The sequence below is a fragment of the Rissa tridactyla genome, chromosome 3, assembly GCF_028500815.1.
Source record: "Rissa tridactyla isolate bRisTri1 chromosome 3, bRisTri1.patW.cur.20221130, whole genome shotgun sequence".
In the NCBI taxonomy this organism is placed as follows: Eukaryota; Metazoa; Chordata; class Aves; order Charadriiformes; family Laridae; genus Rissa; species Rissa tridactyla.
Window position 1 is genome coordinate 24,647,173 of NC_071468.1, and position 27,431 is coordinate 24,674,603.

Below are 27,431 nucleotides of genomic sequence, written 5' to 3' on the forward strand. Positions count from 1 at the left end.
AAACCAGGTCGAAGATTCTGAAAATAAATGACCTCAGATGAAAACATATTTTTAACATCCTCCTCCTTCAAAATCAAAAAATTTTTGCATGATTTTGTGATCCAAATAAGCTACCATCTTACTGCCATCTGCACCAATTCTAAGCCAAAAAGAGACCATTCATATCTGAAACACAGACAATAATGTAAATCAAAGGTTCGCTCAACCTCAAAATTTTGGTACATATGAAACAGCAGAAATAGCGAAGGACTGGAGAAAAACAATGAACAAATGAGACTTGCATTTTGAGGAAATGTGTAAGAACAGATTACTTTATATAATGCTAATGATTGTACAGCTTTATAAGGAAGTGATCCGAGGAAGAGTGATAGATTGTAATAAAAAGAATAGAGAACAATATCTACCATTAACAAGGGCAAATTGATAAAAGGAACAAATGTGGACCACATTGAAACAAGCATTATTTTCCATTCATGCAACTTGTGGAACTCCCTGTTGCAGGACACCAGCATGGCAATTATATCCAGGAAATGATTAAACATCATAAATAAAAGTACTTTCTATCTCATGCTGGCTACATTTAATGTAAAGGGCTGCCTATGCTTCAGACATAACAAGTCTCTTGCAGGGAGTTATTCCTTGTCTGATACACTATTGCAAAATAACATTCATTATCTTAACCGGTGCTGGAGGTAGGACACCGGATTAGATAAATCATTATATCCATTTTGCAAGAGGGCTGGCAGTTTCATTAATAAATAATTCGAACTAAGGGGAAAAGAAAACCATCAGAGGACTACAGCGTTAGGCACAGCCTGGCCGCAGCAGAGAGGTTCAGTAGTTCTCCTCTTGATACGGGGCAACATGAAGTTTTGGAAATAAATATAAACAATGGCAATGAGCTTGTAATTTATATTTTATTTTGCACAAGCTTGCATATATACTGCACATACATTCAGTTTAGAGAAGATGGAAGGCACACAAGGCAATTGAACTACTGTATCCTTTAAGTGGTACAAAGCAAAAAGGTAAAAGTCTGGAGAGTATACAAAAGCTTTAAACACACAAAATAAAATCCCCCCCCAAAAAACATTTTTCCTGTGTTTATCTTAAATTTAGTAGCTGCCAAGCTAGAATTGTAACTTTTTTCAATCAATTGTCTACTGCACCTTTTTTTTCCAAACGGACAGGGGAGTCTTATTGTTTTATCTTGTCATCAATTAATATTACAGTACATCCTTGGTAATACAAAATTGTACACCTTCATCAAATAAATTAGGATAAATTAAACCAATAAATTATGCAAAGTCTTCAGAACAATAGACAACAACAAAAAAATCCACAGTTGAAATTGCCTCTAGCTAAAAAATAAAATAAAAAAAAAATCAAAAATTGACTTTATCAGTTCAGTTATTGTACTATCTTCAAATTAAAGGGTCTTTATTACAAAAAAAAGAGCTTAATAATGCTATTTACAACATATTGCTAAATAATATAAAGGCAGTGTTTTGTCACTTTTGTAACTATATACATATGAGTAATGGCTGGGACAATATCAGTTTAAACCTTAACCTTTGACTCTTCTGGGCAGCATTAAAACCAACCTAAAGAGGCTTTTTTAATTTTTTTTTCCTTCTTTTTAGTTTCTGACTCTTACACGTTATATGGTAATGAGATGGTTATTGTGTTTGTCTAATATCTCACTCAAGTGGTACAATTAATGCAGAAAGGATGGATTTCAGAGAAAAATGTAAGCTCACTGTTTCTTCTAGATTTGTTTCTACATATCCCAGTATCTTTGTGCATTCGGAAGGTGGCTGCTTCGGGAGAGAGGTGACTGTGGCTCAGATGAAAAGACTAAATAAAGTCATAGTGCCACCACCTTTCATACACTAAAAAGGATATTCCTAAGAAGATACAAAGGTTAAATACCAGTTTTCATCCCAGCTCTAAATATGAGCATTTTTAGCTTCAGTTTATAGATGGTTTACAACCAACAGTTCTACAGAAAACAAAATTGCATTTCCTTCAACAGAACATTTAAGTGCAATACAGTAACTGCTTACTCATATAAACCAGTTACATTCCTTAAGGGGAGCTTTTTGAAAACAATGCGTATTGGAATTTTCAAACACGTAGTTGGTACCAGAAGGAAACATTTGCACTATTAACACCAATGATTGCTATATAATACACATGGCAAATATAGTTTTTGCTTTCACTTCTCATGTACAGTGCTCATTTTGGGGGTTTTGTAAACCACTTTCCATTTTTAATATATATATATATCTTTCTGTATATATATATATGTATAATCTTTCAATGCTGCTGGTGAAAATCCTATCTTTAAAGCCACAAAATCTTCACCTTTATTTCTTAATTAATATTAACCTGTGGAAAAAAACATTTTTCTATTAACTGACTTCATATACATAGAAAAAAATTCTGCAATTTTACAGAAACTGTATCACCCATTCCCTTGACATCTGATGAAAGAGACTTAACTTTTAAAAGTAGAGAGCTGGATTTTCAAGAATGCTTTCAACTATCTATACAGTTACTGTAGTGTTTCTTATAAATTCAACAGATGTTTTCAGAATGTAGTTATTAAAATCTTCTGTCTTTATGCAAGAACATCCATAAGGTTGAATATTTACATTGCTTTATAAAAGTTCCCCTCGATTTTCAATGTTCACCCACATACCTGGTACAGTAACAAAGATTCTGCAAACTTAAAACACTTTAATTAAATAATACTCAGAGGCACAAAGCAAACCTCAGGAATACATGGGTGAACACTTCCTTAAATAATTACTACATTCTAACATCTTCCACGTGTTTACCATTAAATGTGAAACGTTCCCATTAAACAACCAGAGATACAGTAAGAATTAAATGTTTTGTAGTTTCAAATAGAACATTCTTTTCACAAAACATAACAAATGTCTAAAATAGGTTCTTAATCTAGATAGGAAAAAGGTAAGCTTTTCACTTCATACGCATATTTTGTGTGTGTGTGTTTCTGTGTATATATACATACATACACCCACACATTTTGTTTCTGTGTGTGTGACTACGTATGTATATGTATATGCACATATGTCACGTATGAAATATTGCTTCTATACTACTTTTCATCAGGCTAAGAAAACACAAGATTTGCACCACAGTTACAAAAAATTGGCTTCTACAAGAATTTTCAAAACTTGAATGCTGCTCAAACAATTGAGAAAAAATAATTTGCGTTATCAAACTGTTCTAAAAATTCTCTTCTTCAAAAACGTATTCTCCTGCTTTGTTTTTTTTTTTTTTTAAATTTTTAAAAAGACACAAAATATGCATAGCTATCAACATTATGTCAAACAGCCGGAAAAAAAAAAAATCAGTGTTTATTGCAGCTGTAGTAATTGAAAAATAAAGTTTAAAAGATGAAAATTGTAAGCCACAGAAGGCACAAGAACAATTGTACTTGTGGGGGAAAAACTGGTATTTTGAAGGATTTTTTTTATCCTTCCGCTGGTGCATTTAAGGTCTAGGCACAGACTATAACCTCAAGTTTATATGCAGAAATAAATCTGAATTAGCAGTAAATGAATGGCAACATGGGGTTTCTACATGGATTTTTAAATTCTTTCCCCTATGTAAACTTTTCATTACAATAAAAATAGCCTCCTGCCTTTTAGCCATTTTTTAGTGAAATAATATTGAGATCATTTGAAAGAAACTGCTTTCTACTTACAATTTAGTAGGAGCTATGCCATGTATTTATAATTTTAGGTGTATTGGGAGGCACAAAGGCAATATGGCTATAAAATGCAGAAAAATCACATAACTGAAATGATCAAATTATCATTTATTCCTTTTTCAGAAGAAGGAGTTTTTTATTTTGCTTTTAAGATGAAATTTCTACTCTTAATTCCTATGCCTCATTTACTATTGAGATTATGCTACTTATAAATAAATAAATAAATGCAACAACATCAAGTGTTGAGTACACAATTTCACTTATTTAGATTATGTGAATCACATTGCAGCCAAATAATAATAATAATAATATTAATAATAATAATAATAATAAACGTAACAAAAGCAACGGTAAAATCACAGATTGAGATGGTAGCTAGTAGTATGTCCACATAGTATGACTAAAGTATGGCTTTGCTTTCTTATGTCCAAGGTGACAATGCCGTGTTATATTTTGTATCTGATGGTATGCCAATGATGAATTTACTGTATTAAAACTTGAGCATTTTATGCCACTTCTTCCCATAAATCAAAAAAGTGCATGAACACAATTTTCATCCTTTCTTACTACTCAGAATTCACTGGAGTTACATCTTTATGAAGTGTAATGTTTACCAAATCATGCACACACACAAAACAAAGAAAAAAAGAAAAAAAGAAATAAGAAATAATAATAATAAAAAAAACAAAATAAAATGAAAGAAAAGGGAAGAAAAGAAAGAAAAAGACACATCCCGTCTACTGTAAGGGTACATACAGTATTAGGTACTCTCAGGGAGTCTAAGATCAAGAAGATTTGTTTTGCTTTTAATGCATAGTGAAAATGTTGGCACTTCATCCCATGCTATTGTCTGCATTGCCTATACTCCACAGATACTGCCAGTGCTTGAAAAGAATGACAGGGAATCGTAGGATTGTGCTGTTTAATTTGAAGTCAGCAGGTTTTTAAGGCTTTCTGCTAACAATAATTGCTTTCATACATTTCTGTCTATCAGCAGTATTTGTAAATGAAGTGAAATTGCAATGATCAGGTCAGCTCTTTAGTCACATGGGTAAACTTTCACTCTCCAAAGTCAAAATGTAATTTTAAAATAAAGAAATAAGATACCAATATCCTCGATGGTCTAAATATAATTCACAGCTAATTAGGAACTTCCTCTAGATTCAGATTGAATTAAGGAGGGGAAAATACTATTGACGATAACAATAAATTCTTACTGCATCCGTACAAAAGACGACAGAGAAAATGACAAATACAGAGTGCCATAGCATATTCAACCTTCCCCCAAACTTCTGGAGACGATACCCTTCTGAAAACACAAGAAAAGGAGAGCCATTGAAGAAAGCACAAGAACTAGCAGCTAGCTTTCTTTCCGTCTGCTGACGTATCGTGGTATAGCATTCAGGCGAACCCAGATCCATCATGGACTTTACACTGTAGCTCAGATTTTGGTCAAGACTACCTCCAGCTTCAGAAGACAAGTGCGGCACATTGCTCAAATAGATTTTGTTTTTTAAAGCTGCACTTACTGCAATTTTAAAAATCCAATTTGTCTATCTGAACCCTGCATAGCCAGGAGGACACTGCGATTTTTGTATATGCTTGATTAGATTTTTATGAAAATGTAATTATTTTTTTTTCCCTTTGCCTCAGCACTGTGAGGTGAAGATGCTTTCTTCTACTGTATCTAAAATCATTCAAAAAGTGCTTTTCAGGACAGATGTCGAACACAGACAGGAAACTTCGTATACTGGAAAGGGGATTTTTGGGGGCAGAATGGACTAAGAAAAGAATAAATTTAGGGACTAATGCCACTTAAAGTAAGACCGAGACGTGGCAACATAGGACGCTGAAGGTTTCATTTTTAGTCTATGGAGAGTGAAATGCTTCCACCTTAATAAGCTGACCAATATTCCAAAATTAGTGTGGTTGATACAATATTGTGCATGAATTACTGGCCTCACCCTGCAAGAACGGTATTTGATTTGTGCAAACGTCCCTTGCTGCAATTTGGAGAAACAACAACCTGGCATGTTGATTACTGGTGCAGGGTATTTATCATTTCTGTAAGGAAAGCCTGAAGAATAGGGTTTGTTTTTCTGGGTATCACTTCTTGGAGTGAGTACCTAAAATAGATGTTGTAGTTTTTTGAAGTATGAAACAAAATCAAGTTGTTGGTTAAAAAGTATATAAAATAAAAAAAAAAAAGCTCGAAGCTTATGAAGTGACTCCACAGAGTTCAGACCTTTAGCAGTATAAACATAATATAAACTTCATTGTCTGTAGTATTGTGCCGTGACATTAGTCTCACTAAGACAAAATGCCACTTTGCAGCAAGCAATAAATCTGACAAAGCATTTTTAAACATAATGCCCTAACTTGCTAAGACAGGCTTTTACACGCTTCCAAACTCTTCTCCCTGAAAATTAACCCCGTTGATTCTCCAAATGTTAAGGGTCTCGGGCAAAAGTAAACCAAAGGCTGAAGTAAAATAACCATCCCCTTGGAACTGAACAAAATCTTAAATCCAGAAGGGATCACAGTCTAATTTCATATACATATATATGTATGCGATACACATATATATGAAATTAAAATAGAGACACATGACTTGGGCATCAGAAGGGGACTGCTACTTTCATACATTCATAAATAGCTGCTGAACTCTCTACTCATGAAGAAGCTCTTGTAGGCAGTTTGGGGATTTGAAAATCTCGGGGACCTCACTGTCCAGCTTACAGATGACCTTGTATATGGCCTTCTTCCAGGAAGGATCAACATCTTTGCCTGCGATAATGGCATTGAAAAACTCCCGTAACGTGATCTGAGCCACTTCCAGGAATCTCTCTGGAACCTGCTGATACAAGGAGACAATGGCATTAATACAGTTTTCAATTTCAAGTCTCTGGTTCTTCAAAGGAAACTGAGCTAAGTTCTTTCTTTCAGAAAGGGGCTTACATAGCACCTGCATTTTCTAAATGTGGCAGCCTTCTATTCTCTTATGCAAAGCTGTTATATATAGTACTATAGCAATAACTTTTATAACATGTGTTAGAGATCTTTGTAAAGTCTACTGACAGAATGTAGGTAACAAAATGTTACTGTCTGAGTTTGGAGAGTGGGGGATTTATAGGATATAATTAGCAGGGGGGGAAACAAACACAATTGTCTTTAAGGAGAGAAATCTCTGCTTGCTATTTTACCCATGCATTTACAGCTACGTCCTCCTCTCCGAAGGGGAACTAATATGAAAGTTATGCATGTATGGAAAGCCCTCTGTACCTCTGCGCTTAACTTTGGTCACAACCAGTGCTGAAAGCTATCAAGGAAAAAGGGTATCTCTGAGTGTTTTTCATAGTTTAAAAACAAGCAAGCAAGCAAGCCTTCAGCTAATGGCTTGCTTCTGTGGTTGCTATACATGAGACCCCCGTAAGATAGCTTTCTCAGGAGACGTTATGGTCTCCCCTTCTTTTTCAGAAGCCTACAAATAAAACCCCAACCTCTTCAATGGTTGCATTGTGCTCCAAGTGGCTACTGAGCTGGGATGTGTTAAACTCATCCGGGTTTTCTAAATGTCACCATCATTTCACGCGTGAGCCAAACAGCCAAACTCAGGGGCATGCCACTCTCAGAAGCCCCTGAACAATGGGTGAATGTTAAAGAACACAGTTAACCTCCAAACTTTGCTAATTCATCCTAAATAGTTGTCTCAGGCACCAGCACCACCTTCTTACCCTCTCACTTGAATGACTCAAAAGCAATCATTGTAATGAACTGTAGGTCAGTTGCAAGGTTGAGGTCATCTCCATAAAGGTATTATTTTCCATTTTTATTACGGAAATATGGCTTCACAGCTCTAGAACTGCTAATACACGGCCGGCCAGTAGCCAGCATGCTTATAATAGCAAGTATTCCCTCACTGCTATTCTTTACCCACTCCGGCAAGAGTTCTCTGACCTGCAGTGGGGGCCACTTCAACCATTTCTGTGGCCAACAGGCACCCTGGCAAATCTCACCCGTTTACCAAATGCATATCACATTGCCAGATCAGGGCCAGCACCTTATCCTCTACTTCAGGCTTTTGTTCTTCTCTCTTTAGAAGCCACTTTGAGAAAACTTATCTGGAAATGTGCATGTTTAACTCAATACAATAGAGCTCTGGAGCCTCGCTTACCTATCACTATTGCAGAAACACTAGCAGTTTGCTAGCCACGTTTTGCCAGCAGATAAGCATGAGATCAGCTCCCCCTGACACCAGCTGACAAACTCTGCTTCCAGAAGCCCCATGGCCCGCAGAAGTCCTCCGTCTACCTCCACGAGTGAAAACCTGCCCCCTCCCTCCCCCCCACCTTTCTCTGCGCCCAAAGACAGGCTACCTTCTGCGGAAATTTTTCACTCAACAGGCCACACAGAAAGAAACACTTTTACAGATGTTCTATTCCACCAATAATTATGAGGGAAGAAAACTATTGTGTTTCACTTGTTTCAGCTCAAAGAAATAACTTAAAACTTCACATAACCACTCTGTTGTTTGGGCACTTGGTAATACATCTACAAAAGATACCATGCTTGTCTCCTCCTTACATTGCTATAAAAAATGATACACTTTTCAGTTCAAGCAGTTCAAACAACAGCTCATGTGCTGTTCATCACCTTTGGTATTGCTGGACACCAACCAAGGGGAAGCAGTCATTGACCACATGATACTAGAAAGCAAGAAATGTAGTAGATAACCACCTTTTTGGTGTACACACTAATATTAGCACATGAGGGCAAAACCAGTTGTTTTTTGCCTTTATGGTTGGGAAAAAGAGTTCACACCTTTCAGTTTTGGTGCCCACTCCAGAGGACCAGTATTTCCTCCCTTCCAAGTCGCTGGAGGTGGGAGCGAGGCAATTACAAGCACGTACATGAGAAGCATAAAGTCCAGATGCGAGAAGACCAACCTCTTCCTAAATGGTTACACCCATGACAATTTTAGGCATGAAAGTGAGCCTTTGCCATTCAATTTCTACCTGTGCATATGAAAGTTTTCCAGGTAGGGGATGCTGCTTTTCCACGGAGTAAGAATTGTGATACCCCTGAAACAACTACTTTCCAGGCCTCCCACCCCTGTAAAGACACACAGGCTTTTCTTTTAGGCTGAGTTAGCTTTTCAGGTCTGACTTTGTTGTACCTGAGTCACATCTGCAGGGCCAGGCGCCTTTGAACCTGGGACAACAGGCTGCAGAGAGCAGCCCACAAACATAAGTGAACGAAGCCCCTGCGGGGGCTTTGAAGAGACCTCCTTATAATGCCGAGTTCCCAAAGATCTCCCCTACTCCTCAGGCACTAGAGCCATTCATAGCTCTTTCCTTTTGGGATGTTATTAGCAATTTTTCATGTCAGACTGGATTACACACATTACTTTGCATGTTGTAATGTGAATAGCACTGTGATTAATCTGCACAGGATAGTACCTCAGCCAACATTTTTGCTTTCTAGAAAGAGTAACCGCTCAGTGTTGGTTTTTTTTTTTAAATAAAGAAAATACTAGTGAAGTCCAGAGTCTGAAAATACATATTTAAATGGATGGGTAGTTAGATTTTTCACTGGGCAATAATCAGTCAGCCATGTTAATTATGTGTCTGGGGGTAGCATTTCCCTGACCCTAAGTGATGGCAACCTATTCAGCGCATCTTTACACCTAACTGACTGAACATCTCTGAAGAAGGAACATCTGCAGAAAATGCTTCAGTGACAAATAAACTCCATCTACGTTGCTTTTAATAGAACCAACAATCCCTAGTATGAACCCAGCGCATTTTCTTAGCATCAGGTGGCAGCAGTCAATCAAAGAATCACACTGTTCGTTCACCAGGAGGAAAGACAATGAGGTCTGCTCAGGGGGAGGCTAGGTGGGTTTCAGGCTCAAGTCTCCACTTCGGACTGATTTAGAAAGAAATTACACTTTGACGCATGCTTTGTCAATACAACTTAGCTCTGCTGCCAAGGAAAAAGTCACAGGCCAAACTTTCAGCTAGTGTAAATCAGCAGGGCTCTGCCAGCCTCAGTGCAGTTATGGTGATATACACCTGGTACACATCAGTCCTGTACCTGCTAACGCAGTCCAACAACCACCACAGTGCCCCTTCTCAAGCCTTAGCCACGTTAACACATCCCCTTCGTCTATGGGGAATTAAAGCTCTCATCTGCTCTTGTCTATTTATGCTGTTTTAACTACTGGCATTTTCCTTGGCTTGAACAACAAACCCGAACTATTTCACTCCTGGATTTGCATGTGCAACTACCATGCCGAACCATTTGGATTAGCACTGTGGGGGAGTGCTTTGTTAAAAATACTCAGCACAAACTATTTCTATGTGAGTAAAAGTATAGTTCCAATGGCTCGGAAGTTGGAGCCAAGTCAGACCTAACTCACACTTCTTTCATACAGAAGCACACACAGTTGCAGAAAGCAATATGCGTTAAAAATACTTGTTGAATTTCTTTTCAAGGAAACCATTACCAAAAAGGCAGCGGTGATTGGGAAGGTGAGGGCAGATCCTCGGCAGGTCTAAGTCAGCATTGCTTGAGGAAAACCAGTGAAGCAACACTGATTTTAAGCCAACAAAGAGGATCAGGCTTCTCTTTCTGATGGCACGCATGGACTTTAAAAATCACCGTTGGGAAGGAGGGCACACTAGAAGTAGACATGTATCTCAAGTTGGTGGCCGATCAGTGGCCCTTCACTGTTTTTCTCATTATTGGGTTGTCTTGTATCTTGTATCTTTTATTAGTTAATTCATTTATTTTTTGGGTTGCGCAGCAAAGACTTATTCTCCCTTCCCTCCCATTCCCCTCATCTCCTCCCTTCCCCGAGCCCTCCTCCTCTTCCCAGTTGCTTTACCTTCAAGGATGATTTGTTTTATTAAACTGACTGTCCCCAGCCTCTGCAGTACATAATAAAAGCCTGACATAGCAGCCTGCCTGCCTTCTGTGTCCTGCAGATACTCATCATAAGTGTCAGGACATACCAAGGTTAGCGGTCACTGGAAGTGCGCTCACTGGCTCAAGCCTTGCCAAACATGCTTGGCAGCTGAATGAATGTCACAGAGAATAGAAGGGGAATTACAAAGGTTAGAAAGAAGACAGCCTCTCTCTCTCTCTCTCTCTCTTTTTTTTTCTGGAGATATATAAGCTGATTTTTCACACTTCTGAAATAAACATCAGCTCATTCACAGTCCCTTTCCAGCACCTAAATCTCTCCCATTGTCAAGCAAACCTTTAATTTCTACCCAAGCCTTATTTCTTAATTAGCAAAATAAGATGCTTAATTCTCTCTTAATAGAAAAGGGGAAAAACACCAAACCAAATGACAAAACAAGTCACCAGTCTGCTCAAAGGTTTATATTTGTATTTCATGTCGCTAATCCTATTAAGGGTGGTCTTCTTTACAGTTAATCTTTTAAACTTTCAAAAATTCCTGCTCAAGTGGTAAATCTAGATGATAGAAAAAGCAATACAGATGTAAAGATCACAGAATTGTGAAAGTCAAGTTAAAACTGATATTCCAGAGAATTGTGTTTTGTTTTTTTACTATAAAAGGGCAATAAAATGCTGACTGTAAGAAGACAATGTCAAGGAGAAAAGGGTATTGGTATTTTGGATACTCTTGACTGCTCGCCTTGGAGAGAGAGTTATTCTTGTCACAAACCCTTTTGTCTGCATCTGCTGACTGCTTGCCTGTAGCCAGCAGCATACTTTAACTGTTTTGTCACCTCCTAACATCACATGCATCAGCTGTTGTGCTTTTGTTACGGGTATTGTAGAGCTAATCCACTGTGGCTGTTCTACTGTGCAGTAAATAAAACAGAAACTGCTTCTCAGACAATTCTGCATGAATATTTCAGATGGCTTTTTACAACTCTGATTCACAAAATAAAATACACCCCCCCCCAAACTAGACTCAGATGCCTCAAAGCTAATTGCATGCAATGACTTCAGGCATCAGAAACAACTGTTTTAGTTGGATAAATGAATAGCAGACCTTTCTAAAGTTTTAAAAATACTAAACATACGTCCTTCCTTGCAATTTTACCTGCATATAATTTTTTTCTTTAGAACACTTCGGGTTTTTGGCAGCGGCAATTTTGAAATATTTTGTGCCAACAAAATCCTTAAAACATCTTTGAAATCTTTTCTTCCGTAAGTGCAAGAGTCTGGGAAGTTTAATTTATTTTTACTTGAGCATCAAGTATTTTTTAACCATAGAACTAATTTTACAAAGTTCCTAAACTTCTCCCGCCAACTTTCCTAGAACAGGGAATAAAATATTTACTCAGAAGTTCATTTTCTGCAGCCGATTGCTAAACTGTCCTAAAGCAGGGTGGCTCTGAGCATGTTCACAGGGGCAATGGCAGCAAAGCCCAGCATGAGGCCTGAAGCAGACAAGATACCCTAGGAAAGGAGACAAACAGGTGAAGTACTTTACCGAGCATTCATTCACCCTTGTGCACACATGATTCCTCTAAACAAACTCTCCTATCCCTGCTGTTTGTTAAGTAAATATTGATCAAGGAGAGACATATCTCCTGACAGCAGTAGCACAAGCTGGGGACTTGTACCGCAGACAGAGTGGACTTAAATGGATAAACTCAGATGCTTTAGGAAGGCCACACAGAGATTATCAGATAAAAAGGCAAGAAGTCAGACAGTTGGCTTTCCTTTCCCCTCTGCAGGGGCCTGGGACTTGCTTATGTGGAACCTCCACAATAGAAAGAAGAGTCATCTGCTCCCAGACACAGTCTTACAAAGCAAGAAGCCTGCGTCTTAGGTGTCCAAATGACTTCATATTTTTATCTCTTGCCAGCTGATGCATTAATATTGCATGCAAAAAATGTTGAGTTTAAGTCTCTCTCCTTGAGCACATGTGGGAGGCTACTAAGGGGCAGCTCCTCAGTGGTGTAAATTATCACCTCCCCATTGGTTTCAACAGAGAGTTTATATCCCCTGTGGATGGTCCACCTCTGGTTGTTCTGGGCTGGGGCACACATTTTCCTCAGGAGCACTTTTTTTCCACTCACGCTCCAAGTAAGCAAATCACTCTGATGCCTGTGGGATAAGGTACACACCACCCTATGTAGGGGTGCCCAGTTTAGGCTGGTGTGTCAGTTCTAGTTCTCATAAGCAAACGGTGAAGATTTATTGGACTGATGTGTCTAACGGTAGTATAGCTGCAGAAAGCAGTAGCAAAATTGTCAAGTCATTAGTGGCTGTGATTTCTTTTAAAATTTCAGCAATAGGTAACAGCGACCTCATTTTAGTAAACTACCAAAATTTGGGTGGATGTTAGAAGTAATGCAAGTGCTTCTTGGAGCAGATTTTTAAGCACTCCTCAGAGATCTGATTGCAAGCCTCCGAACCATGTGCACGGCCACCATAAAGCTATTCACCTTGTCTGGCGAGGCAGAGGGAGAAGATCAGACATTAATTTTCAGTATGGGGTCCCATGTTTAGAAGTACCAAGACCAATGCAACCGTTCTAATATTGTAACAGCGTCAGACAACTGCTTGGCTGTAGTGCACAAATCTGAAGATCCTTCAGACAGGGACAGCTGGGCTAAGCTCGAAACCTTTTCTCATACGTTTAATCTGCATTAAACTTCAGCTCCATTTATATGATTAGGCTCGCCAGAGTGTACCTACAGACTTTGCCTGTGGTATTGTGCTGGAGTCTGATAGTGTGTTGTATTACTAATGTTCCAAGAGTAAACACACTTGTAGGAAACAGCTATAGTTCAAGGCTGCACTTTAAAAAAATAAATGTTTCATCAGTCTTAGCAAAGGAACAAACGGCAATAACACTCTGTATCATATTTTACAAAGCTTCAAAAGAACAATGTCCCGTTGAGTGAAATTCAGTAGCATTCTGTAAACATTAATTTAAGGAAATCAATAGGCTCTGTGAGCTAAAGCCATATTGCAAGATAAACTGGCTGGAGTGCTACTTTGTCAAACAGATTTTAGTTTTCTCGGCTAGATAAAGACGGTTTCAAAATGGGGTAACGTGTTGCAACCAAGGTTTGAAAACTATGTGGCCTTCAAACAGTCTGCTTGTTCCTACTACAAAGCTGGATAAACATACTTTAAAAATGATAAGATTGGGCCAGGATTGATTTTACTTTCAAATTTTATATAAAGTAGAATTCTTGGTGAGTGTGCGTTTGGATTTTTTTGATCCTAATTATGAGCAGAAATAAACAAGTGCAGTGCAGACAGCTGAAGACATCAGGCTGCCAGGAGAGGTTAAATTATCTGGAGATGGCTTTTTTTTTTTTTTTTTTTTTTTGCAATTGCAGGACATTATGGATTTAAAAAATCTTTATTCATGTTGACCTGGTGGGCAACAAGTCACCTTGCCAAATAGGAAAGCCAAAATCTCTAGTGGACTTAGGATCAGAGGTCTTCAGCTGGTGAAGGCTGCTCACGTTGCAGAGCGCAAGGTCGTGGTAATGGGAGGTAAACAGGTTGGAGGGGGTGAGGGGGGAAGGCCAGATCACTCTTCTAGTTGGATGATCTAGACAGTGGCTATAGAGAGGGACTCCACAGGGAGCCTCTTAACCCAAGGATAAGGCGTAAACAGCATCTATTAGACAAGTGATGGAGAACCTCTCTAGGATGATAAGCAAGTCCACTATGGGGGGAGCAGTCTCACCATGGGTAAGTCCAGGTCATACAGCTTTAATGTGTGTGCATAGCGGCCTGCACCAGCACAGGTATAGCAATGGCAGATGAGATTCAGGGGAAATATTTCTGCTGAGAAAACCTCATACAAAGCACAAACTAGATGTTTACAGGCACCCCCCACCCTCAAAGTCGAGGTAAGGTGAGCTTTGGGGGCACAGTACAACGTTCTTAAAGGAGATGCTTGAGAAACTCCACTTGCGTCACCCACATGTAGCCCTGAGCCTCTTCCTCACATGAGGAACATTTAAGCCTGTAGGCTCTGGGGGCAAGCTGGCACCTAAACACATATTCCCATACCCGCAGCCTGTCATGTAGAAAACCTATCAAGGATGAACCTTCTGCATCCCTCCCTGCCCGTAAGACCCTGCATCAGAGCCATGCTGGGGTCAAGCCAGCAGTAACGCAGTAAGGAATCACACTACTTCTGAAGCCACTTCTCTGCGGGCTTGAGGGGAGGCTGGTGACACTGGAACCAGCCCCTTCCTCACGAGCATCCCACCGAACCAGGGACCCTCCTGCTTTAACAAAGAGCTACAAGGCAGCCCACCTATCCACTGGCCCCTCCGCAGACTAGAGACTTACGCAATTAGGAGCTGCAGGCACAGATCTGCTGCCGTTTCCAGGGTAAACGCTGCCCTGAGCAATAGTGCCCTACCGTCAGTTTTCCTGCGCTCGCCAAGGGCAGCTTCTGCAATACGTTGCTGGTGTCCTGGCTCCTGCCACGTTTATCCAGACCATCACCTCCCCTCGTGCAAAGACTCTTTTCCCTGAGCATGGCGAGCTGCTGCGTGGGACCATCTTAGCGCTGCGAGTTGGTGTGGCAGCATATCAAGCAGGAGGCTTTGGCTTCTACACAGAAATTGGAGGCAGGTTTTGGAGTAAGTTGCTACACTTTTTGGCGCGAAAGCCACGGCAGCATATGGCCCAATGTTCTCAGTTTAAGTCTGACACTTAACATTATTTAACAGTTTCTGTGTTAGGTGCTTTATAAGGTAAAGGAAATTAACAATTTTCAGCTAATTAGATCACTCAATTGGCTGAACATCCTGGACACCTCTTAGAAAAAAACAGGTTGGCTCAGGCGATGGAAAGGCTAATGCCTCTTCCATTATCACTTATGAGGAGACAGAAATAGTTGGAAAGGATGCTTTTATTTTAAAAACACAAATGAAAAATACCTCAACTATTGGACACTCCAGTAAACACACTTTTCTCCCAACCACCACCTTTCTAGAAAGCAGGGCATCAATTTGCCCACCGCTACATGTGTCCCAATCCCCCTGGCTACGGCAGCAGCTCTCTGGTGCCACCACGGTTGTTTTTTATTGCCTTCAGGTTTCCTCTCACAACTCCCACTGTACAAATCTGTTAAGAAACAGATTTTTTGGAAAGAGAAAAAGACGGACAAGAAATTGGGTGGCCGTTCAGGATGGTCTGCTCTCCCACTCTGGCACACAAAGAGAAGCCCACTTTTTTGGAACACCACTAACAACACAGCACTGAGCCTGGCGTTTGGGAAGGGAAAAGCATTAGCCCAAGTCTGGCTCAAAAGAGAAAAATTAGGAAAATCACAGAGGTTTCTTATTACAGTTACTGTTACACTGTAGCTTTTTTTACTCTTTGTAAAAAGCTGGAAAACACATGCCCCTTCAAATGACTTAAGAATGTATTTCAGAAGTGTTTGCTTGAAAGGAAGCTGAGATCCCTTATCCCTTGAGTAGAGTTTGGGGCACTAGTAATCGACGGCTGGCTTACTGTTATCTCCTCTGCCAAGCTCACAAAGAGGAGAGAGAATGGGCATGGCTCTTACAAGGAAAAAAACCTGACAGCGGGGCTGCTGAGATGTCTGATAATATCGGGGAAGTGAAAGTGGTAGTGCAGTGAAAATGGATACTGCGTGATACATTAGATTTAATCACTTGCATTTCAATTAAGCTTTTCCACAAATAAAGATTGGGAAGTACTGTGCCGGCTCCCTGCGCGGCTGGAGCGCCGAGCGCCGTCGGTGCTGCATGCCCCGGCTGGACGCACACAACAGCGCTTCCGCATCTCGCTCAGGCTGAAACCCCCCTTCTGCCTCCTGGGATTCTCCCTGCTAGGAGCCATCTCCGGGAGTATGCCCGTCCTGGGACTGCTGTGCCTGTGGTTCAGGGGATGAGCCTAGCCGTCATGGAAACACAGTTACTCTCTCGTGCAGACACAATGGCCTTAACATGCTAGTTTTTAAGCACAAAAGTTGCTAAGACTTGCGAGTAGAGTAGGCTAAAACAAAATAAAAAGACTTTCCATTTACAATTTATTTAGACTGTTTAGAAAATAGTTCTCCCCTTTCCCCATCCTCAAAAATCATCAATAGGGTTTTACTGGGGAGATGATTATCAAATTTCCTTTTCTGCCTTACTGATGAATGAGAACTGCGTGAGGTGTAGAGGTTTCTAATGGAAACTCTGATTGCCCTTAACTTACTGCATTGCCAATGGCACTGCTGCAGAATGGAAAAATCACTAAGGCTCCTACGGCTTATGATAGTTGGGGGTTTAGCATGTGTTGGGAAATGTAAGGAAGAATCACAGGAGGGGTTTTTGTCACACCCAAGAAGCTGCGTCATACAAAAACTGAAGGAGAAATAAAACTCTCGCACACAAGAATAGTCTAACTCAGTCCCATTGTGGTGAAATGCAATCTGCTACAAGAGGCTGCCTACAATGCCAAGTGGCATATTATGTACCCTGCTGCCAAATTCTGGCAGGTACCGCATACCGGCGCCCACAAAAAACCTGTCCAGAAAAGTGAGTACAGGGATGACCACCCAGTTCTGGCTCTGCTGCAGGAACAGCAGAGAGGTTATTGCATACTCTCGTGGACACATCAGCCACATGGGAATGTGATGAGCAGCTATGTCTCTCAGAAGCAGTAAGTCCTCTGCTCTCGTGGTGTATTACCATGCGTAAAAGAGCTGGTCAGGCAGAAACTGCTGGTTAGACCGTGGATATAGAGGAAAAGTGGTTCATGGAGATTGTAGTGTAGTGGTGATTTATGCCCAGCAGAATTCGGCGCCTTAGAGGAACTATTAACACTATAGCAGAAGCGACAGTTAACAGCTTATACATCTAGAGTACATCTTATATATATATAAAAACATTGCTAACAGTTAGTAAATATCTGCAATTGGTGTTGCTTGCTCTCGCTTACTCTTTCCACCTCTCTGCATTGCAGTCACCTTTGTCTTCTGTGTCTGGCCCTGAAAAGCTCCCACTGTGCTCTCTCCCTCCTCGGTTTGTGTTTGTTGGGGTGAGGGGAGTGAGGAGGGAGGTAAGGGAGAGCGATGGGAAGCAGGTGGTGTTTAATCAGTCTGGCAGGGAAACAGGCAGTCACCGGTGTCCTTTTGGGGGTAGCATGAAGGTGGTAAGCATGCCCTCTGGCATCAGGGTACCTCCTTTCCTCCTTCCCATGGCTGAGGGCAGAGGCAGGGGAAGGAAATTGCACATGGTTATGGGTGAGGGGTGTTGCAAGTGAAGCCCCAGCTCCACCAGCCCAGGCTCCCGCTGATTAACTCTGATGAACCTCCTCCCAACATAACCATGCTTTTCTGGGCAGCCAGAGCCCATTGTGGTGGGATAAACTCCTCCATCTAATCCACCCTGAGCCATGCAGCTGGCCAAACACCCTGTTACAAGCTTCAGTGCAGGACCTGCTGGGGACTGTTGAGCCTCACAAGCCTGTAAGGTCAGAAGATGAAGTCTTGTGTTCTAATGGACTGAGCTCCCTCTCGTTTGACTCCTCTTTATCCATTGCGGAAGGAAACGGTGCGACTCCAGACACCACTGGATTAGATAACCTCGAGGCTGGGCCTCGTCTGATGGAGCCAGCCCTCTCAGCAATTGCATGAGATAAGTCACTTCGCCTTCTCTCTGAACACTGATACTCTGCAGTTAAAGGGCTTTTATTTGCAATGTTGATTTCCCCTCTCTCCTCTAAAAACTTTCTGAAGTTGTAGACTACTGCTTTAAATGAATTTATGTGTCTATGCTACTGTTCTCCCCTAAGTCCCAATCAATGCAGCAGCCTTTCTGCTTAGCAACAGAGATCATGCCACCCTGGTCTGCTGCTCTCTACAAAGCCTCTCCATTAACTACAGAAACAAGTTCAAGGCCACATCTTTGAGCGCTCTGGACCACCACCAGGACACGGCTTCTTCTGACGGCACATTGCCACTAGAGCCTGGAAACTGCCCCCCCACAGAGGGCAGTTCACAAGTCCCTCCAGCGGCACACAACACGAGGCAGAGCCCGTCTGCGTACCTTCCGCCTCTGCAGATAAGAAAGATGAACCTTGCCCCTTCCAGATCTACAGGGAGAAATCATCTCCAATACGTTGATTACCTTCGGCCGGCCCTTCTGGCTGGCCCTCCCTCTCTTGCCCACCCACACTCACACGTCGGAAAGACGACAGTCTCTTTCTCTGCACTACAAAATTCAGCAATACTCTAGTACTGCAGGTGATGGGCTCTGTGTAACTACAGCAAGTGATCCAGTACTCTGAAGACTCCCTCCCTCTTGGACCGAACAGTATTTCTTAACTTCACATCTGTTATTAATGTCACTTCAGTAGGATACTGAACTGTGGCTACTTCCCTCCCAGGTTATCTCTCTCTCTCATGCAGGTGAAAGACACACAGTCCTCATGGGCCCCTGCAATATTCTGCTGTGGCTTCCTCACAGCCTCAGTATTTTGCCCTTACCGATTTAAGTATTTTTGAAAACAGCATCCCTATTGCGCTCCACAATGGTGGAAGGTCTCTCCGCAAGCAAATTTGTGCTGCCACTGCTCTCTCAGCCCAGGGATACCTGCTTTGAGAAAGGGCAGGACCCCAAAAAGCTGGTCCAGAAACCAGCATGGGTCATGGTGCTGATAAACCTCTCCCAGCACTTCCAAAGGTTATGACAGTTTGCTAATTCAGGTTATGAGTTTGCTAATTCAGGTTACGAGAGCCCGACTCTCGTCCATTTTAAAACACATTGAAGACACCAAGCGAACAGTGTTCTGCATGAAGGTGACCTATTCAAAGTCCTATAGGACGGGCAATCCTATCTGTAAGACTTCTGTTAAAGTCACTCACACAGCCCTGACCCTGCACTGTGAGACAGTGTTGGCTGGGACCTCCTCTTTTGGCAAGCGCGCCTTACAAAAATAAAAACAACGCCCCCCTCCACCCCACATCCATAAACATGATGGCTTTGTGCCTCTCAATCCAGCTCTGCATTTAATTTTTAGTTTTAAAATAAACAACGAAACTTTTTTCCAATTAACATTTAACATATATTCACACACTTCACTGTATAGTAACACAACAAAAGACAGCTCTTCAGCTGGCACAGATTAATTAGCCTCAATGATTGCTGGAGCTGATTTACACCAGAAACTGAGAATCCAGCCCAGAATTTAGTTCAGTGTCATGGAGAAAAAGCATGGGGTCAGATGTGGAGGGAAAAATCTTACAAAGCTAGTAAGCTAACCCACTATTTCTCATCGCTCTGGTACGTCATTTATATGGAACAGCTTAGATAAAGTTTAGAAGATCATACATTTTCCTCAATTTTCACAGTACAAAATGATCTATGTCCTTTTAATGTGACATACTAAAACAGGATATAAGAAATTTTAGCTGATCAGGTCTTGTGAACACCCTCCTCCTTCAGCGGACAGTGCCGCTTCTCCAAAAGTTCTGAGTGATGAATTTATGTTGTCTAAAAGAAATTTAAAAAGTCTGGAAGAAACATGTGCAACTTGCATGTTACCCATTACCACAACCAGGATTTATTAAACGGTAAGAGAAATCACTGGTTTCTTTTCCTTTTCTTTTTTTTCTCTGTTTTTTTTTGCAAACACCAAGTTTTAAAATTGAACTGCCTAGCCTAACAAACTCTTTCTATATGCAGCATGAATGAAAAAGCATTTCAGCTTGCGAGGGATAAGACTTTACGTGAGTAAGGGACAACACGGGTTAAAATTCACCTTGCTTCTCACTCCTCATCTACGACGGGTTTTTGGAGAACGACGGACATCTGGAAATCAGTTTTACATAGAAAAATATAAAACAGGGAAGAACTAGGAAGATGAATAAAGGCTCATCACAGACACAAAAGACCAGAGCAAAAAGAAGCTTGGATTTGGGTATTCTTGTCTGGCAAGGAGGCAGGCAGTAAGGCTAATGAAGCATTTGCGATATGGGACGTATGCCAGCGTAACAAAGAAGATGTGCATCAGCTCTGCAGATGTGCCAAAGCCCCCAGAGCAAAATAATGACATAATCACCATCAGTGTCACAGACCAGACTGTACACAAGGTGACATGGGAGAGAATAAATAAGAGTCTTTAGAGGCCCATAGTACACACACGGGAAGGAATAGCCATTCCTCACAACTGCCACAAGAGAGTGGCGAGATGTTGGGTATAATGTGTGCAGCTAGCAAAAGAAATCTTGAATTGTGCAAGGCTAACGCACTATAAATTGGTGCTGTTCTCGATCTCCAGTTGACGTTTCAATTCCCACTACCCCTTGTTGAATGCAAAATGAAATGGCAGTAGGAGTCGGAAGAGTTTGCCAAGTTTTGTTTTGGTTTGGTTTTACTGGTTTCTTTTTGTTTTCTTTTTTCTTGGAAGGGGGCTGTTTCGTTTGAGAAGAGGATGGGGCAATAAGGATGAGTACCGGTAAATTGTAAAAGCAAAAAGCAAAAAACAAAACCCCCAAAACAAAACACAGCGCACCACCACTACATGCACACACGCGCACGGGCGCAGAAACCCTGCACCATTCAGCTGGAACAATCCTAGGATTCCCCCAAAGCAAAATTAGAAACAAACAAGGACGAGTTTTGCTTTTTTTTTGAGGGGTTACGCTTTCTGGTTTACTGCTATCCATGAACTAAACCAGGAAAAATCCCTCTAAAATATTTTTCCATGCTAAAAGACAAGATTACTATTTTATTGATCAGTAATAAAACACCGCTTAGGGCAATTTAGTACTTAACATGTTATTTGCGGTGGGGAGTAATCTGAAAAGCTCTGAGTAGCCTTAAATCATTTCACAACAGCTCTTCCAGCATAAAAGCAAGTGTTTGCCTCCGTACAGCTGTGTGATTTTGTGGTATATTTTTTTACAGGACTTTTGTCAATTTTTAAAGGGAACATCTGTTTGATAAAGTAGAACAACACTGGTAGTAATCCACAGGCCTAAGTGGGCAAACTGTGAAAGAGCAGGAGGTAATGCTGAAGGCGCCAACGGGACTCTTGCAGAAGGAACGCTCAAGTACGTAATTGTTTGCAGGATCTGGCCCTCCAAGAGAAGCTCAGAAGAACAAAGCACTTGGCTTCACCAGTGTCCCTTTTCATTGCTTCTAATGAAAGATTCATAAGAATAACTTTAATTTTTTATGATCTTTTTTTGCATTACTGTATTAGCTGCATCTACTTTGTATGCAATTTCTTCTTAAATACAGAAAACCTGTTTCAAAATGCCAGGCATAATAACTTAATCAGTACAATAATTGATCTTGATTGTTGTGCGGTCCTTCTGAACAGTAAGGAAGTAGAGATGGAGCCCAGAAAATTTTTTATATGATTATTCCTTTTCATTGCTAAGTGATGTATTTATGAAGAATGCAGGTGAAGGTCTGGAGTGGAGTGCCTTTTTATTTTTTTTTAAGACAAAAAAAAAATTATTAAAACCTCCCTAATTTGCTAGTTAAACTGTTCAGTGGAAGAATGATTGTATTTGTCCTTTTTGGCTTCGCCCAATTAATTGGAGCAGTAATATAACGATTGTTAATAAACAGCCCTAATTTGACTATACTTCTTGCCTATCTACTATAACAGCACCTTATCTTTGTTTAGCATATCATCGGGGAAAACAAGACAGCACGTATATAATTTTGTTCTGTTGTATATGAAGTTTAATAATTACGCCACAGAGGATTCTAAATTAATTGCAGAAGGCACAACAATATTAATAATCTGTTTAGCAAACTCCGGCTTCTTTGCACTTTGATGTTATGAGCAGAGACAGTACGAACTGTGGCAGTTTTTTAAATTGGGTGAGTGTTTGTTTCTGTTACAGCTTATACCAATGTTTTCTTTTATGCTTTTTCTACTGTGCACCTTTCTTCCCTCTAAGAAAAAAAAAAAAAAACCAACCACAAAACAAACCCACAGAACAACTCAATAAACAACCCTATGCTTATTTGGGTGCGTTTCGATCAAAGCTGGCAGATCGAATTTTTAATTTATTTATCAAAGTTTCATTGCAGCCATTCTTCATAATTACAGCAGCGTTTTAATTTTTTTTTCTTCCCTTGAATAGGAGAGAAGGGGTTCTGAGAAAGTTTTTAATTAGCTAAATAGGTCTGTGTAATCTAGATGAAATAAACACGCCCGTTTGAAAGGGTTGTTAGAACTTTTCCAGCCATTTAATCCATAGATGGCTGAACACAATGATACCTTCCACAGAAAGCTACAGCCACCACCAGCAGCTGTTAGAAGAGAGCTTGCTCCCTGCTCCTATTGATAACCCTTTGTGGAATGAAGAAAAAGAGCTGAGGGAAGGAGAACTGAATGTCAGACAATAGACATCGCTACACACACTGTCTCTGAACTTTCCTCATCTCTGAAGGACAATTAATTATGAAGGCCTTTGGGGTAGGTCGAAGCAAGGGAAAACCTACTGCTGGCCCAGCACTCCAGCCGCTGTCTCTGTGTTTGTTAAATGGTTGTGCCTGTTGGGGAACCAGAGTAGCAGCCACCAAAATAGCCAATAGATCATTTAGGAAAAAAGAGCAAAAGATTTTTTTATGTGTGTCTGTCCTTGTATAATTCTATTCTCACTGTGAAATCATCCATACACAAAACACAAGGACAATTTTTTTTTTTTTTAGAAGAGCCACAGGGTAGGTTACAGTCAGAAACGGCCTCTCAGTGGTGTGTTAAAAAGGATGGTCTTTTCACCAAATCATTTCACAGAGGCAAAACAGACAAACACAAAGAGTTGAGACTTTTTCTCCTACATTAAATAGAGTAACTGATAAGGTCAGACATATGATACCTAAAGACATGAATCTGTGAACTCTTGAAGTCAAAGGACTTCTCTGTGCAAAGGAACAATCTTTCAAAGGAAATAGATCATAGAACTCCACTGAATCCCCTTTAAACTTTATGAAGCAGGAGGAGAAAAAGCTCTAAGTAGGGAAGCTTGACAGAAGAGCCTTGAACTATTTTCTGAAGGAAAGATGAGACCCTCCCTAGGCTGCCACAAAACATCTTTTTTTTTCTAAAGGCTCTTCTGAACTTTGATATGTGCCAAGACACCGCTATTGAAAGCTGTATAATTATGTGCTATAGCCACTGTAGAAAATGCTTTGTTCACCACAACAAAGAACAATAAGCAAAGTAAAGTGACATTACACTGTATCTTTTTCTTTAAGAATGTTGAGAAAGGTCACGGTACGTTATAACTAATAAAGCTGTTGAGTAAGGAAGTTTAAAGTTGATCTTGCTGTGCTTAAATGTAACCCAATGACAAAAAGGCAGAGGGAACTAAAATTGTAATGACATTAAAAAATAGATCATATATCAACGTGCCAACTTCATTATACAAACACCTTGAATCCAAAGGACACAAACAGAAAAACCGAGTGTAGTCCTGCAACAGTATTCCTCTTGCAATTCTCTCCCTAATAGCTTCCAACTACAATCTGCAGTTCAACTAACTGCAAAAACTGATTAATAAGCATTAATTGATACATGCAATGCAGGGACCTTCTATTGCAAGCCGTGGATTTTGTTACTTGATTAAAAACCAGGTTCATCTCCTGTGCAGTTTCAAGGAATGCTCTGCTGTCTCACAACGGAGTCTCTTCAAAATTAAAAAAAAAAAACAAACACAAAAAACAAACAAAAGGAAAAAGACCCGAGGGCACCAATTATAATTCCTGAAACCAAGATTTTTAAGTGAAGAAGAAGTTCCATCTACACACCTATGTTTCAGTTTTTCTTCAGAGGAATCAGGACAGTTACGTTTGCTATTCTCAAATTGCCAAAGCAGCTCTACTCTCCTTCCTGCAGATCCGGAGACAGCAGCCTTCCGACTTTGTCTTTAAGAACACTGAGAACGATGTAGAAATGCTACAACAATAAAGCCCTTGAAGGAGGAAGTATACAGCTGAGGGAAAAAAATGCGAGGAGTTTAATACTGAAACAAACAACTGTCCCGCTAGGCTGTGCCCACTGCTGGTACCACCAGAAGTGCAGACTGCCACGGCGCAGCAGTTCGTAATGGAAAGAGCAATCTCTGAGATGGAAGTTAGCAAGTTACGGACTTGATTTTCACTTCTCTTGGGGCCACTTTACGCAGCTCCAGTTGTGTAAAGGAGTGTTCGAGTGGTTATAAATTCTACTTTACGGTGCTTGTGTATCGCAAAACCACCCGTAAGTGGCCTTAGCTTAAATAAGAATCAGGTCTGAACGCTTTAATTCTCCTTTTGATGAACACCAGTTCAAGATGAATCCTGCAGATGAAATTGGGGAAGAATACAGATTCCTAAAATAAGCACATGAGTGGCCAGAATTTTCAATAATTTAGGATGTCTTAATTTTTGGATGCAGTGCTGGGCATATTTCATTTTCAGGGAATGGACCGTTGAGGACCTCCTGACAAAGTGGCTCTCATTAATAGATCTCCAGTTGAGCATCCCAAAATGGAATTGGCCTAAAACCATCATCACTTCTGAAAATTTTGGCAGCCAGCTTTCCTCTCAAGGGTTCATAGGCCACTTACGTGACTGGGTTATTTCTTAGATTTTATAGGTGGTGTTATTTGAATTGTTTTACATAATCTCATTGATTTTTATGGGACTAACTCACAGTGCCTTAAGTTAAACATTCTGCGAAGGCTTGAGTACAACTGGTCTTAATTAAGTTTTTCCCACTAGTATGGTTTTCCCCTGCCAAAAGCATAGCAAACTTCTTAAGAATGGTTTTCTCCCCCTTCGAAATCACGACACGTGCCGTAACTAGCGCTATGAAAAGAGGCAATCATCGCATCAAGCCCCACTGTACCAAAACTGCATACAGTGTATTTGTGCAAATAACGCAGCTTGGCAGACGTTTCACTATTGTGATCAATCTCAATAACTACGTCTGCAAAATCGGGTGAGTTCCCGTGAAGCAGCAGGCAGGCTGAGCTCAGAAAGATGGTGTGTGCAGGGGCTTGCTTTGGTGCTCATTTGCTCGCTACGCAGAGGAGCGTGGCGAGTGTGAGGAGTAGGCAGGAGGGCAGAGAGCGAAATCGCTAGCACAGAGGGACCCTGAGACTTCAGAACTAAGACTGAGTCGTTAAATGCCCACAAGGAAAAGGAACGGGCATCGTGCAGAGAGACATTAATACACAGAGAATGACGGTAACTGCAAAAAAATGCCAGGGAACAAGGATGATGGAGGAGGAGTGGGAGCCAAAGCAAGGCTAAAATCCAGGTATTGTCCTCAGGCCAATTTATTTTGCTTGTTCTAAGTACATAAATTGGAAAAAAAAAGTCTTATTTATGGTTTTTAACCATATTTTTATTTTAACTTCCAGCACGGTGTCCCCCTTGTTTGAAATCATCCTGCCACAGTCAGAACTGTGAGCTCTGGTGATCTGTTTTAGGATTTTAGAAGTGATTTATGAAATGATTTGGGATTTATTTCTTTCTTCTAATGCACAGCAACAATACCTGACTTTAACTATTGCAGCTGCCATTCAAAAGCCTATGGCAACGCCACAGATGAGACAGATATCAAGTGGCACAGCAAGCTGTCCTCTCTTTTTGACCAACTTCAGCATTTGTGCTGGGACACTCACATTTGTGGCTTTTATTTATGAGGATAACCCACCTTCTCCCTTCCCTGGAAGAACTGCCCCAGAGCAGAGAAGCATCTTCACCTTTCACAAAAAAAATTGTTGGTTTGGTTTTTTTTTTTTCCCCTCCCATTCAAAACTCGGTTTCACATTGCTCTGTGCAGCTCAGCACAGGTTTCTCCGGCTAACCCTACTGCTAGAGAGAGAAACGTGGAACCGGCTACACACACACACACACACACATACGTGTGCACACAAAACACAGGCAAAGTTGCATCGCGCTGGAGGAGGCGTTGTGTCTGTCTCCGGCTCACAGCCGCAAGGGTACAATGGCAAAGCTAAAACCGATAGGACATGTGGTTTGTTAAACATCTTATTTGACTTTGCTACAAGCTGTCAGTTCCAATGTGCAGGGGAAGGAACACAGTATCACAGATTCCTGAGCAAATCAATGGCACAGCCTGATACAGACCAAATGCACATTTTCGCTTTATTTTTTTTTCCTCACAGTCAATTTAGGAGTATTAAAGTATATCCACGAATTTCACCCAAGAAGACATAACGGGGAAGGGTTTAGGAATAGTAGAGTAGGTGACTTAAGAGAAACAGCGTATCAGACTAATCAGATCAGCAAAGCATCGTTGAAGTATGACAGGAAGGAACTTTGATGACGCTAAATATGGCAAATGCTCAGTTTGCTAAATCCCTTTGGATCCAATTTCAACATTACAGTACTTGTCATTTTTGCTGTGCAGCTTGTGGGGGAGGGGCCAGGCATTTATTGGGAAAAGTTACATTGGCTACATTAGAAATTGCACCATGCACTTTAACGATCTCAGAACTGCTGTATCTTCAGTGCAAAACCACGACTGAAACCCCTAGGAAGTTCTCATTATACTACATAACACAAGAAAGACTGTGAAATATCTGGAAATCATTGCCACTTATAACATCCCTTTCCCTCCACAATGGGGAAAAAAAACAAGGGGCTCATTTCCTAACAGCTACAAGACACCTTGCTGAGACGAGGAGACTGGAATCACTAACAGTGATCAGTGTGAACAGTGTTAG

General features: G+C 40.7%; 1 protein-coding gene across 7 annotated transcripts in view; it reads right to left on the minus strand.

The window, feature by feature from the left end:
• Positions 1-1,659: 1,659 nt before the first annotated feature.
• Positions 1,660-27,431, minus strand: part of PROX1 (prospero homeobox 1) — a 49,070-nt gene continuing 23,298 nt past the window's right edge. For 6 of the 7 annotated variants that reach the window (XM_054196146.1, XM_054196144.1, XM_054196145.1 and 3 more), the window contains one exon: positions 1,660-6,602. In XM_054196146.1, the coding sequence (XP_054052121.1) occupies positions 6,414-6,602 (189 nt within the window). In that variant the 3' untranslated portion in view covers positions 1,660-6,413. The remainder of the gene's footprint in view (positions 6,603-27,431) is intronic. The other variant, XM_054196151.1, reaches the window with a different exon arrangement.